This window comes from Lampetra planeri, chromosome 6, assembly GCF_965212315.1.
Source record: "Lampetra planeri chromosome 6, kcLamPlan1.2.h2, whole genome shotgun sequence".
NCBI classification, from domain to species: Eukaryota; Metazoa; Chordata; class Hyperoartia; order Petromyzontiformes; family Petromyzontidae; genus Lampetra; species Lampetra planeri.
Genome location: NC_136112.1, coordinates 6,653,774 through 6,671,671, shown reverse-complemented (window position 1 = coordinate 6,671,671; position 17,898 = coordinate 6,653,774). Strand labels below are relative to the sequence as shown.

At 42.2% G+C, this 17,898-nt stretch overlaps 1 protein-coding gene across 2 annotated transcripts in view; it reads left to right on the top strand.

Annotated features, from left to right (window-relative positions):
• LOC144719459 (MLX-interacting protein-like) overlaps nt 1-17,898 on the top strand; it is a 56,739-nt gene that overhangs the window by 19,721 nt on the left and 19,120 nt on the right. The window contains exons 3-9 of one of the 2 annotated variants that reach the window (XM_078595388.1): nt 876-958; nt 2,166-2,255; nt 4,886-4,921; nt 6,214-6,379; nt 11,638-11,730; nt 14,011-14,192; nt 17,553-17,666. In XM_078595388.1, coding sequence (XP_078451514.1) covers nt 876-958; nt 2,166-2,255; nt 4,886-4,921; nt 6,214-6,379; nt 11,638-11,730; nt 14,011-14,192; nt 17,553-17,666 — 764 coding nt within the window. Of the gene's footprint in view, nt 1-875; nt 959-2,165; nt 2,256-4,885; nt 4,922-6,213; nt 6,380-11,637; nt 11,731-13,986; nt 14,193-17,552; nt 17,667-17,898 lie in introns of both variants that reach the window. The other variant, XM_078595387.1, reaches the window with a different exon arrangement.

Here is a 17,898-nt window from a genome sequence, read left to right as displayed (position 1 = left end):
GGGCTGGTGTAACCAGGAGGTTCCTACCAGTATTAACCTGGATTCTCAAGTATAGAGAGTTAATGGTCTCATAACCAATGACTGCACGCAATAAATAAAAAAAAACCCTATCGTATTGACTTCGGTTTGCCACTTGATTTGGCAAATTTTCACCTCTGAGAATTACACATTTTTACATTGACAGACATCTCGTGCAGGTCTCCTTATGGCAGGGAGTGCAGGAAAGTAAGAGGACTCCTGGTGGCGATAGGCGGTCACTTGAAGGGCTGTCAAAATTAACCTCTGCAATAATTCCTTCTCCCCTCGAGGTGATGGAACCCTTTGCAAGAGTTCCAAATGGACATTTCATCTCACGGTGATGCCGAGAGCACATTTGGGAATGCGTTGTAAAGAAGACGAATAAGTATCGCAGCAGTTTCGCTGAATTTGCTTTTTTTTCGCGTGGAACTATTTGGTAATAGCCTACGAAGAGCGCACAACTTAAATAAACACCCCCAGGCAAGCAGGCCTAGCACAAATACAATCTGAGAAAACGTGTTTAAATCACTGTTAACGACTAAACGTGATACACAGTGCATTAGTGTTCGTAGAAAAACGAAGTGCTTGGCATTAAAGGGCTGGGGTCGTTAAGTATGAAAGTGCTTACGTGATAAAGCAATAAAAACATTTAGTTGCAGTGCAGGAAAAAATAAGTGGAGTCGTGTTAATCAGCCAAAGCGATAACGGCCCACCACCGATACTCGTGTCAGTTTATCGACCCTCTCTCTCTCTCTCAATGGGATGTCATAAAACACATGGACCGCACACACGCTAAGAAATGTCAAAAACTCACCGCTGTTCTTTGTTTTACGTCTCGTTTTATTGCCACGACGCAGATGTGGAGCGACGGGATAACCCCGTGTGCCACTTTGTCACGCCGCTCGATGGACACGATGCCCTCGTGCATCTTAAGCCAGAGGTAATTTACGCCGCTGTTCGTGTTATTTTTTGGAACGATAAGCCTGATTATTTCGTGTGCTATCATCGTCATTATTATTCAAATGCACTCATAATGTACCAGCTACATTAGCACGGTTGGCTACGTACGGTGCGAAAGAAGTTCAACATATGTGCGTACATTGGTGATGGTGAGAAGGGGTTCACGAATTGTAATGCAACATTTGGCGAATTTAAATGTTAAATGTTTTGTTAAAATTGTCAATCCTGTCACACTGTACGAAATATAATGTAATTGTTAAAAAAACACATGACCGAGTTTAGATTTGTTGACGATGATTTCATATTTTTGCTTATATTTTTTATCAAAGCAGAGTACTATGCTGTTTAAATCAAAATGGGCCTTTCTTTTATTCATGAATGAATGAAGTAACTTCATGTTTTTCAGAAGAGAGAAGATTATCTTGAATGGCCATTTCTGGTATTGTGTGCTGTGATTAATGCATTATTTCCCAATGGTGTCCTGCTCATAATGGTCTGTAGTTGAGTGGAATCCACCCCATATAACTTATTTCAGCTAAAACCCTATACACTACGTGTCTAAATACGTGTATTTGAGGAATAATAAAGGACGCTTACATTTGTATCCTATTCGAAAGTGGGATATGTTATTTTGGAAGGTCATACGCATTTTTTATCCATCGTATTAATTTTCAAAATAACTTTTATTGGAAGTACAGAACTTATTCGAATAGAAAAGTTAATTGGAAACCTGCTAAACGACGTGTTACGCGATAAGATGCTTTGCACGTTGAGCTCAAATAAGAAGCCTCCTCTAAGATTGGCCCAAGCAGTTTCTAAATGTTCTAATAAGTAGCATCTTACCCCCTCCTCGCCCTCACGCTGAGCAACAGCAGCTGACAATGCTGTTCTTACACTCAGCGCTTTCCATTATGATCTCCTAATAGTAGCCTGGGGAGAGAGCAGTGTGCCCTAATGGCTAGCGCACTGCGCCATGCACCAGGTGACCTGAGTATGTTTCTCTCAATGGCAAACATCAGTGGCGAGTGATATCTGAATCAGCCCTTGGGCTTTAGCCCCCTTTCGATCAACTTTTACTGACCAGGCTGGTGATGTATGGTCCAACAACCCCCCAATAAGCCAAACGTTCATCAGCCGTGGATTGGCTGGAAATGAAACAAACGGTAACCTTGGGTGTGCTGTGGCAGGCAAATATACTTGAAGGAAAGTACTGGAAGAGGCGGATTGAAATAGTCATCAAGGAATACCACAACTGGAGGATCTACTTCAAAAAACGGGTGAGCAAATGCGTGTGAGCCTCCACTGTGTGTACATTCAGCGAGACCTCCCACACAACGGCAGGTGGCGTGAAGAGATATCACAGAAGTGGGAAAAGTCGATGTGGAACGAAGGGCCTGCCTGGCTCGAGCGCCGTTCAGGGCTCTAGTTTTGGAATTGAGTCAGGAGACATCTCATACGAGCGGCAACCGAACTCGGCCTGCAGTGCGGTTCATTTTTTTCTATGAGTGGAAAAAATCTACGGCGTCATTACTTTACAAAGGGAATAATGCCCCTCTTAGGATTGTTGTAGAATATTGTTTTTGTTGTCAATTAGATGTGGCCACAATGTTACTGAACAGAACATCTATAAATATTCGTTACTGCGAGTACTTTGTGTACAGTGTCATAACATGTATATACTGTATATAGCTCTGTAGCCTTTGACCAAATGGGTCTCGATGGTGCTCTGATAGATGAACACAGGTTGAGTCACAAACCGTACCTCTCCATAACAAAGGCTCACCCTCTTAAGCCTCACCTTACCATATGAATGAAAAGTGTGCTGTACTTGGCCCTTCCCCCCTCTCCAACCATTATATAAACGGAGTGGTAGCTCCTGCAATCTCTCATTTACTTGATACAGCTGTCGTGGCTGTGACGGTTCCACCTGAAGACGGAAGCTTGTGTTGCCTCCGAAACGTCGTGATGTTTATTTTATTTTACTTTTATTAATTTTAATGTTTTACCTACGTAACTTTACCGAAAAAACCTAAGAATATAGATGAACATCATTCACAACGGGTGTTTTAGGCTGTAGGGCTGTATGGTGGGCAGCAGAGGGTAGTGCATACAACCCATCGTCCTGTACTACAGTACTATGCTCTCACAGCGATGGTCTCTGCCTTGACCAAATGGCATTGACCAGCACGGTGAAGTATGACCAAATAAACACTATGACCTGCATCGTGTGGGGAGGCCCTCATCCAGCAGTGGATTGACAGTGGCTTTTTTCGATTTAAAGCTTTCGTGACTGCAGGGATTCATCTTCTTGGTTCTTTCGGTAAAGTCACGTAGAATGGAAATAATAAAATAAAAAATATACAACATAATTAAATAATATAATAGAAAAAAATAAAATAGTATGATAATAATATTTTATAATGTTTTTTTAAATTTTATTTGATTATTTCCATTCTACGTGACTTTACCGAAAGAACCAAGAAGATGACAGTGGCTTGTACACGTCTATGCCCTCTTTGATTAACCCTAACCCTGGCATTCAATGAATGACTAAATTATAACCAGTGTTTAAACTCATAATAATTCACTACTATAATGAGCCAAGAATGTCTGTGTGTCCCACACGTGACGTCACTCCACATCGACCAGCCCCCCTCATTAATAATCATGAACAGGTTACGTCCTCTACATGGACCGCCCCCCCCCTCATTAATAATCATGAGCAGGTGACGTCACTCCACATCGAACAGCCCCCCTCATTAATAATCATGAACAGGTTACGTCCTCTACATGGACCGCCCCCCCCCTCATTAATAATCATGAGCAGGTGACGTCACTCCACATCGAACAGCCCCCCTCATTAATAATCACGAACAGGTGACGTCCTCAAATGGACACCCCCCCTTCATTAATAATAATTAGCGGGTGACGTCACTCCACATGGGGGGGGGGCGAGGCGCCTCCTCCCCCCTCCTCGGCGTCAACTCACAACCCTCACTACAAAGGCAGAACCCTCACGTCACGTGATCTCGGTAACGCTGTTGAGACATCGAAGTAAAAGGACGTCACAATGAACAAGGGATTATAACCTTAAAATGAAATAGGTCTGCGTCACCGCGCCCTTATAAATTGCACACGAATTGATGCAATGAATATCACGTCGCGGTCTGCTTGGCGCTTGCAAGTTTCAGATTTACTGCAATACACCCGTCCTTGGACGGGCAAAAGGCGAGTAATAATAATAACAACAGTATTATAATATTTTAGTTTACGTAATTATCCACAAAGACCACACTGAATCATAGGACTCTTTTCAGGAGGGTCCTGCGTTGGGTGTTTTTTTTTATCATAAGATGCTTTCAGCCAATTAATAATGAGAATTTATACTCATAAGTGGGAGAAAAACAGAGCACCCAGAGAAAACACGTTCGAGGAGGGCAACACTCTCTCACCGTACAGACCGAAACAGATGGCGATTTGTCCCACTTGCTGCGAGCCAGGCTATGGCACCTCGACGCCCAAGGGAATGGCGTTTCGCAACATTTGTGCGAACCGCCAACCCATCTCGCTGCCTCCAGAGTGCCGTATTACAGGCGAGCGACGCCACCAACGCGGGGACGTTGTCAGAGTTTTTTTCCCCTCCTGAGGCTGAAGGCTCAGCCCATCGGGGCTCCTGAACACCGGCTGGGTGCTAGGACTTGAGTTATGTTCGCTATTTCTGTTTAGTGGCTCGGTTTAGCACGCGTACAGAAAAAAGGCACGTGCTGCCTTTCATCGGCCTATAACGTAATTTCAATTGTAGCCAATTATGTTAATGAATGTTCTCAATAAAAAAAAAATTGCGCCTGACAATTTAAGTAACTTTATTACGGTGCCTCACGCTATTTAAACTTTGATGCATTTGCAGAGAGTCAAGGATGATGAGCTGGCAAGTCTCGCCAAGGTTGGTAATTGCACGTGTAAATCATTTTTTGAACCGTGTGCCTCAGCAGCATGCCAGTCAACTCCATTTGTCAGTGGCAGTAATAAGGGAATGTTTTTGTTTCAACGATAAAAAAAAACTGCTGTGAAAATATTAAAAATGCGGGGCAGCTATACGACTATTTTACAAGGAAAAATCATATTTTCGATACTGCAAGTTTGTCTCGGGGATAAATGATACTCGTAAACACCGACTGTTGCTGGCCCAACTGATGCATGTTCACATCAGCTTCTTGAGTAGGGCTGCAACAAAATAATTTTTCACGATTCAATCTGATGTCGATTATCATGATATGTTATTGCGATATCAGTTTCCTGTAGCGTTGTAATTGTGTTTCACATTTGTTTACGTGCTTTGCAGTACTCTTAGTACGAATGGCTAATGCGTGAAGTTCTTCACTCTCTATCAGCCTGCCATGAGTCTTCTAATCATTTTATGTATCGTATACAAATTCTAATGCTTATTATGCATATTCTATCAATTACATAATAGCTAAATAATTTATATATATATAACGTCAATTACTCCATTACAAAACACTCATCTAATGGATGATAGCTAATTTATTGAGAACTTTAATTATGTTTATTGTTTCATTAATATTTGGTCAGGAAATAAAATACTGAAATAAAATACGTACTGTAATCATCGTACAACAATATGTTGCCCAACAAATTATAAGATTATCATGGACCTTACCTCATACGAGTGAATCGATCACCCGGTCGTTCGTGGTGGGGTAAAATGTGGGCATTTTGCAATTAAAAATTTTTTATATGTGGGTATTCACATATTTTAGAGTTGTCAAAAATATTCTGTAAAGGCTCTCTCTAGGGCTTCCTTTAGAGGAGATCCTTCTGCTCGCAGTAGTGTGAGCAAGCCAGTAAAAAAAAAAGCAAGCAAGTTCAGGGTTGCAACTTGACCTCTACCGTACTATACAGTAAAACCTTAGATTGCGAGTAACTTGGTCTGCGAGTGTTTTGCAAGAAGAGCAAATTTTTTTAATAAATATTAATTTGATAAACGAGCGAGGTCTTGCAATACGAGTAGCACGTGTATACGCTTTGTCTGCCGAGCGTCACGTGATCACAACTGATATACGAGTGCTTTGATAAACGAGTGCTTTGGATTACAAACACGTTTCCGGAACGAATTATGCTCACAATCCAAGGTTTTACTGTATATCGTAACATCGCCATACCATGGCAGTCCTGTCCCCTCACTCTTCTTTACCCCGCGCTTGTCGCGCCCAGGATGACGTGGCACTGGGACATTCGACACAGCAGGCGCAGTCGTCCGACCAGCAGGACGAGTCGGCGTGGACGCTGCACTTGGACACCATGATCATGGACTTCAGTGACACGCTCTTCTCAAGCCTGGCGCAGCACAGCTTCGCGTGGCCAAACCCACGTGAAATTGGTACATTGCTGCTGCTGCACTGGGAGTGCATTTAGCAACAGACTGAGTGTCAGGGATGTAAAGAGATAGGATGGGGCCGATTGGGGCAGTTTGCCATTTGCCTCAGATCTGAGGGGGGGCAGGGGGGGGGCTAAAAATAATCCAAGGAGGCCTCAGAGTGGGCCTCATTTATTAATATTTCCCCAGGCCTCTTAAAAGCTACAGTCGGCCCCTGTCACGTGTACATTTGACTATTCGATAACATTAATTTTCAGAAAATTAATAGCAACTGCTTTGGCTATAAAACACTATATCTAACATTGTACATGTCAAATATATAATGTATAACGATGTTACGAATACCAATATGTTAAATCATAGGAATTAATGGTATTAAAGCAGAAAATACAGTAATCCATTCAATAATCCGCAAATCCCTGTAAATTGACGGATTATTGGCAGTTCGTGAATGCCTCAATATCCATGGCAAACTGCGTCGGATTAAAAACACTTCACGGACCGGACACCACAATCCATAGAAGTGGGGGGCACGGCACAGCTGCAGGAGCAGAACTACAGGGAAGACACGGAGGTAGGATTTAAAAAGATATATTTTGCTATTTAAATGTTTTGTTTTGCATTAGCATAGACAGATTACATACACCTATATGGCAGATTTGTGCCATTTGGGTTTGAAAAAAATTCGTAGCCTCATAATCCACAAATTTATCGCAGATTAATGTGGCCACTAGTCCTGTGCCATGCTTATCCTACAATCCACAATATTTTCACAGATTAATGGAACCACGCAGCTCTTTCCTCTCATAATTCACAGCACACAGCATCGCCGGATTATTTGGTGTAACCCTCCGCGATACACCATGGATTACTGGATCCGCGACATCGTCCTTCCCATATCAACACTGATTATTGAGCTTCTGCTGTATTACCAAGTGGCACTGCAGTTACAATACATAACTCAAAATCATGAGGTTGTGAGCTAAATTTCCAGTCTGAGGGAAACTTGACCTATCATCTTTAGAGGTTGATAAAATGTAAGTACTTATTTTGTATGGGAAGAGAATAGTCCCTGGCTTGGTGATGTAGAATTTATACCGCTTGAATATACAATTCAGTAAATTAGCAATGCTTTTATTTAAAAAAATTATTATCTACAGAGTTGAAACAGAAGCTATGTAGGTGCTTGTTGTGGGTTTAGATTTGTGAGGGTGAAATTGGTTCTCTGTAAACGGTGCATTATCTACCATCGCATTTTTCAGAAGTTCACTCAATAGCATAACTTCCTAATTAACCGCAGCCATGGGTGCGTTGACATTCTCCACAAACGAGCTCAGATGTCAGCAATGATTTGTAAAACTACGGCTTACAGAGCGATCAATGTCCACTTGTAGTGCAATGTGTAGCCCTTCCATTGCTTTGCTCGCGTCACTGCTGATGGATGGGCCTCCGCTCGAGGGATATCTTGGGAGCCCCCTCGAAAGGATACTCGGTCTACTCTTCCACGATGGTCAGAGGTCTTGGAAGGGGTTAGATAACCACCCTTTCACCCCACCACACCGCGGCCTGCCGATCGACTGCCTGTGGTACAGTTGCAGTGATGAAAGCAAATATGTGAAACGAAAAAGTGTCTGGCTGTTGGATGTGCAATGTTGTGCTTTCACGATGTTTGTGTTCCGTGTGAGGTTTGTCCCGTTTTGTAGAATGCAAATCAACATGCAATAGGGGTGTCACAAATGGCTTCCCTGGCGATACGATAAATTGTTGCGATTTTGGGGAGTCATCGTGATTCAAGAATATATAATTTGTTTAACATTGTGGTGAATGTAGGATTTTCTATTGGCTGTGTGAACCATGTTTTCCAAATGTATATACAACTTGTACAAAATGGGAAAAATGTATTCTTGCACACGCAGTGGGATGCATTCATTGCAAGCTTTAAATAATAACTCTATTCATAGATGAATCGATATTAATCGATGAATCGACATGAATCATTACAACCCCTATGTGCACAGTGTAAATACCTGCGAGTGTTTTGATGTTCTAAGTGTCCTCGCAATCCCCGTGTGACGAACGTGAAGGTCGAAGCAAGAGTATTTTTGGGATCACGTTGACTGATGGCATTCAACACGTCCGGAGATGAAGTTGGGTTTTTACAGCTCGGTTTTATAGCGAGGCGATAATCACCGCGCAAACTAAACAACATCCATCCGCAGCTATCGGTCAACGTGTTTTATTCATGAACAAATTCCTTTGTGAGAATAAATGATTTTACATTCACAGGTTCATGAGATATGGCGACTGCTTGGGGAGGCCTTCATCCAGCAGTGGATTGACCGTTGCTGATGATGATGATGATTATTATAAGAACATTGTTTTTTTGTTGTTGTCTCAGGAAAGCTTCACGGAGACTTAATCATCTCGCTTAGGAAGGTCCTTAATTGGGCTGTTTGGCCAATTCTATGAACTTTGTGTTTGATGCGTGAGAGGAAACTGGAGTAGCTGGAGAAACTTCACACAGATGGGATCCAAGAATCTATTGCTACGCTGCCATCTCTTGGTCATTCTTTCATATGTTTTATTAGCACTGCCCTTTTTGCCAATCACTATTCCGGCTCACTGGTTGTAGGTTAAGGCTGTTGGTACCACCGGTTGGTTACAGTTGACATCCGGATTGCCACGTTTTCCACTGTAGACTAAGATTCTAGGTGTATCAAAACTGCGCAGTGGCACTTTGATAAAGTTCAACACAATGTAACCAGATCTCGGTAAAACAAAATCAATTCCTGCCACTTGAACACAGAAGCCAATTCCTGGACTGAACCAGGTCAAACCAGAACAGGTGACAAGCCTAATTGACACCCACGCCTGTGCGAGAATGCTCCACCGTCACCACCATATGCTGGATGCTATTGTGACACACTGTGTATTAAAAGAAAACCATGATGAAAAAAAAACCACACCCTTTTAGTCACGGTTGACTTCTCATGCCTGGCTTTCCAAAACACGCGGCATTTCTAGAATAATAAAGGAGGTCCTTTCCAGATGCCACGCAATTATCGAAAATGTTTTCAGTAACAAAAATAGATGATAACACTTTGACGTTTGGCGAACTGCTCGGGGGAGCACACACCGCAAATTGTTTGCATGCAGTGATGTTTCACTGCCTCCTGCTACCAATTACTGGCACGGCAGTAATGCACAGTTTTCATCAGTAACAAATAGAAAATTAAAGACAAGCCATAAGTGCGACTGTGGCCATGAGACCCACACTATGGATCAAAAAGTAAACCACTGTCCAGTAGTCTGCGCTCCTTTAACGGAGGAAGAAGAGAAAAACGACACAAACTCTGTCATGTATGTATGTGTATATGTGAAACTTGTTTACGCCTTCCGCAGCCAACCGTGATAATCAGAGGTGTGAAAGCCCTCTCGTGGCTAGCAGACCTTGACATTGGCATTTAGGTCCTGAACATATTGCCATTCTAAAGAATAAAATAGAATGCCAGCCACTGCAATTTAATCATGAATTATTTAGCTTTGAAAGGGTCTAAAGGAGAGGTAGGGTCTTTATATTAGTATTATCTTTGAATGAACACTGTAACACTATGCTTGGCAAAGTATTTCTGAGTAACACATTTGCATGGCTCAGTTCTTGAAAAAGCATCGTGTGTTTGTCAACATTATACAAAGTTTCTTGCATTCTTATTTCAGTTTTCCAAAGTGTGTTTATGATAGCAAAACAATTTGTTGCTAAGTTTGTTACGTGAATGTAATTCTTCTTCTTGTAATTGTAAGTTTGCAAACCAAGTATGAAATAGTTAAATTTTCTCTTATTATTTTCGTTTATACACAGTAGTTCCTTATTTAATATGAAACTAAATTATCAACTTAATCATAATTTTTTTTTTTAAATGCCGGTTAGCTAGTTTGCATGTTGCAGTGCATAACATCGTTGCATATCTGGCTTTCACATATCAGTCCTGACCATACTCTTTGGTTCATTCGGTAAAGTCACGTAGTTAGAAATAAAATAAAACTACCTACGTGACTTTACCGAAAGAACCATAGAGTATGGATTCCTGCAGTCACGGAAACTTCAAATCAAGATTAGTTCTGACCACCATTGGAACCTCATTTGGCAGTAAAAAATATAATTGTTTTTTTACCCTTCTATCTGGCCACAAAACTAACACCTTTTTTTACAAGGAGTCATGTTTGCATAGACCACAATACCTGCGGTCATCTGGTCCAACCCATGTGAGACTAGGCTCTAAGGAAAGCTGTCTCGGGTGTGGACCAATCAACTTCAAGGACAGTGTGTACATTATCAGAGTTATGTTTTTTTTTGCATTATGACTGCAGGTATTGTGGTCTATGCAAACATGACTCCTTGTAAAAAAGGTGTCAGTTTTGTTGCCAGATAGAAGGGTAAAAAACCAATTATCATAGTCCTGACCAATTAACCGCCCACACCCAAATGCAGTATTTGTGCATGGTGTAACTGCCATTTTCTTTAGCTGCAGACATTCCGCCATTCTGGGGGCATTGGAGCACTGGCTAAAACATATCCTTGAGGCCAGAGCACAGGCTCCTATCCCGGACCTTGTCCTTGGCCTCAGGGGTGTGTGGCCTCGGTCAGAGGGCTCAGCTTAGGGGCACCGGCCTTGACACTGAACTGAGCCGAGAGGACCCGGCCTTGACTGGCCTTGACACTGGCCTTCACCTCATAGACGCCTGGCCCTTGGCCCCAGCTTGTCCTTGTGGCTGTTGACTTCGAACTAAGCTTTGGTCGTGTGCATCCCGTATATAAAGCAAGACTGATGTGAACTACTGAATCTTTGTGCTGTTCCTGTCACCCGAGAGTTTTGATGAGTTAGTTGTACTTGGTTGTCGAGAAATTGTTAGCGGCCCCAGTTGGTTCGCCGTCCTTGTGCATTAGTGTGTCGATAGCGCATCAAGAATCAGGGCATAGTTAATACATTCCAAATATTGTTAAGATTCATTGTATTCTGGATCGAGTTATTGCCCTATATGCGGTCGTCTTAAAGCCCAATAAAAAAATATATCCGCATCGGTGCCCTATGAAAAATATTGAAGGAAATGCATGGGAGAAAAAATGGATCCCAACTCCTCACTCTCCCATATTAAAAATGAGCAACCTTCACAATCTTCCTTTGAGTAATTTGTGTACCACGTGCCTTGGTATGCTGAGGGTATCTTATTTATCCCACTGTGTGTCTGCCCGATCTGCATAGCTCACGCCAGCAATGCAGACGTCATCCAGCCAGGCCTCATTCAGCTGCAGCCCAGCCTGGAGGATTACATGGACACGATGGATTCCTTGCAGGGTATGTGTCTGTGAAGGAAGCACTGGCACGCACACACAATCAGCGTGCCAATTAATTGGGTTTTAACACTGTTAATTGGACACTTCTCGATGCACGGCCTGTTTCAGAATTATTACTTTATTTTCGTTACTGTTTTCTCTTGAGTGTGCTGGAGTGGTGGCACAATCGTCAGCACGTTATACCATTGATTTGGGTATAACCACGTTTGATTCCCAGCCATGGCAAACGCCGGAGGTGAGTGATATCTGAACCGGTCCTGTCAGCAATCCTTGCTTGCGAGCGCGTGGAAGTACAATCAACTCCCCACCTCCCCGTGACCGAAATGTGTGGGAGGACTTCATCCAGCAGTTGATTAACATGAGCTGAACAATGTATTATTTAAATACGTCTTGAGAAACCTTACTAAAGTACCGTATATCATGTTGAACATTGAAATAAAGTGTGGTAATCATATTTATAATGGTTTTCGGATTCATTATATTTCGTTACTGTCGATATTCTTTGATTTTCATTCGCGTAACAACAAGAAATAAGACTTTTAAAACTTAAGACTCACAATCTTAAGGCTTCCTCATTTTTTCTACAATGTTACTGAGAAATGTTCTCGCCTGTTCGTCGCTAATTAGAGAAGCGGACAAGAGTGCGCGGTTTCATGCTTGGGCTACCAACGTTGGAAAATGTACCCTACAGCGGGCGTGGGCCTCCCTTCCAGGTCAAAAGTTCAATGCAAGAGTCACGTGGCCACACAGCGGCACCCATGCATGGATGGCCGTATTATTTCTAAGCCAGTGTTATGTACCGACGCGGTGTCCATTGAGTCAAATCATCTGCTGGTATAGGAGCTGCAATGCATGGTCGCTTCACCCTGCAGTTCTGTACAAATGGCTCCGCCAAGTCTTGCAGATATAACGGTAGGGGCTGAATTGTTTGGGAAATGGCAAAACTTTAATTGTTTCCGTTCAGTCCAGTGAAGTCGCGATTAGTTTGTCTGGTTCAATTGCGTGTTGCCGTGAGTTTGCGAATGAGTGATAAACCAAGCTTTTAATGATTGACATTAAGATAGTATATTTACTGTAATAATGCACAACTTTATGTACGTTTACATATTTTTGCGTTATGATTCACTCATAGCTATTTATGTTGCTATTATTTGTCACATTATTGCCCTGTAAATGTTTCTATGCAAGCGTACAATACCTGCCAATACCCATGTAAACTGATATTAATAACGAGATATATGTATTGAAGTGCAGTGTTATCAGTATTAGGACATGTGCTGTGCTGAATTGCTTTTAGAATATAACTTTCAACCATTGTAAAAAGCTAACAAAATCCCATGTGCTAGTATTTCACAAACTTCTCTTATAATGTCACCCACAATATAAATATATGTATATAACTATTGAGCTATGAAGGGCCATTGCCCGAAACGTCACCGATTATATGTAAAAAAAACAATTATTTTCAGGCAGCATTATTGATTCACGTGTTTTATCAATGTGTATTCCAGTCATAAGATGCGTACATTGTGAATTTACCCACTTTCATGTGATTTACCCATTTTCATGCGATTTAAGAAGTTGTGCGCACATGTAAAGCAGAACTCTGAGAGTCCCAAGGTCCGTAATTTAAAAAAATGTTGAACCAACATTTTTTATACCGTATATGTACTTACAGTACTATATAAATGCATGCAATTGTGGGATTTCCTCACTATAAATAACAAAATTTCCATATTTCGGTAATACTAGTGAAGGGAGCTCAATGTTAATAATTACACATTGGACATCAATGATCCCCTCCTTTATGTATGTACGATCGGAGGTGCGGGAGAAAGACAACCAACTAAACATAAATAGCAGTCTGGGTAGAAAAAAAATACATTAAACTAATGAAAAAATCAAAGTGCCAAAAAACAGCTGCCTAAACATTCCAAATACAGACATTAAACAAACTGGCTGAAACAATGCACAACAGTATAAAATATATAAATAGCATTTTTAGAATTCAAAGGGATTTTTAAAATAAATCTTGATTTACTGCGTTGCATATATGAGCTGTTTGATTAGTAATCAGCAGCAGGCTAAAATTTCGATTTAAAGCTTTCGTGACTGCAGGGGTTCATCTTCTTGGTTCTTTCGGTAAAGTCACGTAGAATGGAATGAATAAAATAATAAAAATAAAACAATAAGAAAGAACCAAGAAGATGAAGCGCAGCAGGCTAATTGAAATCTACTTTGCCATACGTGATAACAGACCTGCTGCCAATGGGACGCCCAGCTTTCCTGCAGCAGCAGCAGCAGCAGCAGGAGCAGCAGCAGGAGCAGCAGCAGCAGCAGCAGCCTGCAGAGGCGGCGTTTGCCGTGCAGACTGGAGAGCTCCAGCTCGGGCCGTTCTCCTCGTCCCACACGAGCAGCGCAGACTTCTTCACTTCAGGACCCGAAGCTTCCAGTCACTCCCAGGTAAGAGAGCTCCAGTGGAACTAAACTATGAAACTAAACTTTTTTTTTTTACCAGGTAAGGCCCATTGAGCTATATAGCTCTTTTTCAGAAGCGACCTGGCCACAAATGATAGCTCAACAAAGTGGCTTGTCATGTGGAAATTGATAGCAGCCAAACGCTCGAAACGCGTGTTTGTAAATGTGGAGGGAAAAAGAGGGGGACCTGGAGAAAACTCCACGGAACCACGGTGAGAACACGCGAACTCCAAATATACAGCAGACGTCAGGGTCGAGATCGAACACACGACATCCTGTATACCAGGCGAGGTAGTTAACATCTCAGCTAGCATGATGATGATGAGAGAGAGACACGCGAACTCAAATATACAGCAGGTGTCAGGGTCGGGATCGAACACACGACATCCTGTATACCAGGCGAGGTAGTTAACATCTCACCACCGTGCAGTATTTCAGTCTTTACTTGACAAAAAAAAAACATACTTTGGTAGATTATATTATAGTATTCCCTCGTTATTCCGAACCTAATGGCGATTTTGGCTATTCGCCAATCACATCTGGAACTCTACACGACTTCATCGAGAGAGGGAGAGAGAAAGAAAGAAAAAAGGTGATTTGATAAAGTTGCGAGAGAGAATTTGATGCGAGAAAGTGATGAGATAACGTGATGAGATAACGTTATTTATAAACTAGTATTTAATACTCTACTTTAAAAATAATACTCTTAGGTTTTTTCGGTAAAGTCACGTAGGTAAAAAATTTTAAATTAATAAAAGTAAAATAAAACAAATTAAAAAATTCACGACGTTTCGGAAGCAACACAAGCCTCCGTCTCAAGGTGGAACCGTCACAGCCACGACAGCTGTATCAAGTAAATGAGAGATCACAAGAAATACTACCCCGTATATATAATGGTTGAGGGGGGAAGGGCCAGGAACGGCACACTTTTTTTATTAATATGGCAAGGTGAGGCTTAAGACCAAGAGTAGACTGTATAACAAAGGACTGAGCCTTTGTTATGGAGAGGTGCGGTTTGTAACTAACACATGGCAAACATGACAAAAGTGTGAAAAAAGAAAAGCAAGTAAAAAACTAAAACTGGTAAAACAACAAGCTGGTTGTCTATCAATGACCTGTAATAGTTGTCTGTCAAATAAGATGGTCCAAATAAGTGTAGTTACATCTTTTTTGCATGGTTAATCACATCTTTCCAATGATTACTCAGTTTGTAACCCTCATCACGGTTGAAATTATGCCTGTGTTTGTATATTTGTATGGCTTCGTGTACAAACCTTTGATGGTAGCCAGTAGGTTTGCAGAGCACCTTGGTCTCGGAAAAGACAATTTCATGAGAGCCCACAGAGTTGTAGCAATGATCGGCAACAGCCGAAGAATCAGTTCTGCCGTGTTTCAGATCTGACTGGTGCTCGCGGACACGATCAGAAACATGACGTTTCGTTTCTCCAATGTAGCAATCACTACAAATGCAACTCAATTTGTAGACTCCAGGATACTGTAAGTCAGAAACGACATCCTTCACAGATGGAATCAGATCACGGATTTTATGCACTGTACTGAATCGGACTTGGATCTTATGTTTGTTTAGAATTTTGGAGATCTTTTTGGTCACGCCTGCTATGTATGGTAACGTGATAGTTTTGGTCGGAGTTTCATGTGGCTGTTTCTGTATGGTGGGAGAAACAGCTTGGCGTATGGTGCGGTCAGAGTATCCGTTCATCCTGAGGGCCCGATGTACATGTCTCAATTCACCGGCCAGGTGGTGTTGGTCAGAAATGCCATGGGCTCTGTGGTATAGCGTTTTGATGAGAGAATTCTTTTGAGATGGGTGGTGGTGGGAATCCGGTTTCAAGTAGGAATCTGTGTGGGTGGCTTTCCTGTACACAGAATGTTCCAAGGACGTTTCGGAAGCAACACAAGCCTCCGGGGTGGGGGGAGGGGCATAACATTTTGAAGAAATAAAATGAAAATCACACTCCTGGACGAAGCAACGTGGCCTTGCTGCATCTCCACCCAGTACAGACATGTCCGGTTCGTCTAGGCCAGGGACCGCAAACCAAAAAAACAACAACAAGAGCCATTTTTGTCGAATTCGGTAAAACGCTCAATATTTAAATGATGAGAATACGAGGCGGTGGTCCATAATAAAATAAAAAGTCACAAAGGAGTCTTTAAAGAACCGCACGCTGCTGCAGAGCTGCAGGTTGCCAACTCCTGTTCATGGTAAACTGAACTTCCGTGGTGAACTGGACTTCCATGGTGAACTGGACTTCCATGGTAAACTGGACTTCCGTGGTAAACTGGACTTCCATGGTGAACTGGACTTCCATGGTGAACTGGACTTCCATGGTAAACTGGACTTCCATGGTGAACTGGACTTCCATGGTAAACTGGACTTCCGTGGTAAACTGGACTTCCGTGGTGAACTGGACTTCCATGGTGAACTGGACTTCCATGGTAAACTGGACTTCCATGGTGAACTGGACTTCCATGGTAAACTGGACTTCCATGGTAAACTGGACTTCCATGGTGAACTGGACTTCCATGGTAAACTGGACTTCCATGGTAAACTGGACTCCCATGGTAAACTCGACTTCCATGGTAAACTGGACTTCCATGGTGAACTGGACTTCCATGGTGAACAGCACAAACTGGAACTTCCATGGTAAACTGGACTTCCATGGTGAACTGGACTTCCATGGTGAACTGGACTTCCACGGTAAACTGGACTTCCATGGTGACCGGCACAAACTAGAACTCGAAACGAGATGGCGAAAATCAAGACACAAATAATACGTTCTCGAATTGAACCGTGTCCCTGAAATGTACCGATTGATCAAATCACTGTTTGTGTGGATCGCTGCTTTGCCTACTTTGTATCCAGCCACCGTTCTCTTCTTGAAAGGATCTGTGGGGATTTTTGGCTGTTCCGCGCGAGGATGGTGACGGGGAGGTTGCGATGTTGTTGCGCTGCCCACGGACGGGCAGCGTGGCTCATTATGTAACCGGCAGAATTTTGTCTTCTTTGCTATTTCCGTTAAATGGGAATTTTTGTAAAAACCCAAAATATTTTTTTCTAAGAAAAAATTACACGCAGGGGCAATTATAAATGACTGCACTAAGAGACAGTAGCCTCCTGACAATGTGTGAATGTTGAGGATATATATATAGATTACCAACTGAATATAGAATTATCTCCCTGGGAGACAAGCTGACAACTGATAAGATATTCAAATCACTGTTCGTCTACAGGACATTAATATCGATTTTATAGCATTTGTTCGTGTAGGGGAAACGTTATGCCGTCGTCTGAGCTTTTGCGCACTCTCTGAATGTTTTCCGCAGAAACTGAGCGCGTTTCAATCTTTTGACCCTGATGGAGTCTTCCCTGAAGCCTCCCAGGCTGTGACACAATTCCTTGGACCACCTGCTTGCCAGGAGACGCAGCACCCATACCAAGTAGGACGACACTCTCACCGTTCGCGTTACTGACCTTGGTGTCCATCGTGTGGCATTTGCTTTGTTCCGAAAAACATTGTCAATTTTGTCTTCTTGGTTCTTTCGGTAAAGTCACGTAGAATGGAAATAATAAAATAATAAAAATAAAACATAATAAAATAATTCTCACGACGTTTCGGCCACAACACAAGCAGCCGTCCTCAGGTGGAGAACAGGTCTGTCGAGAAGACAG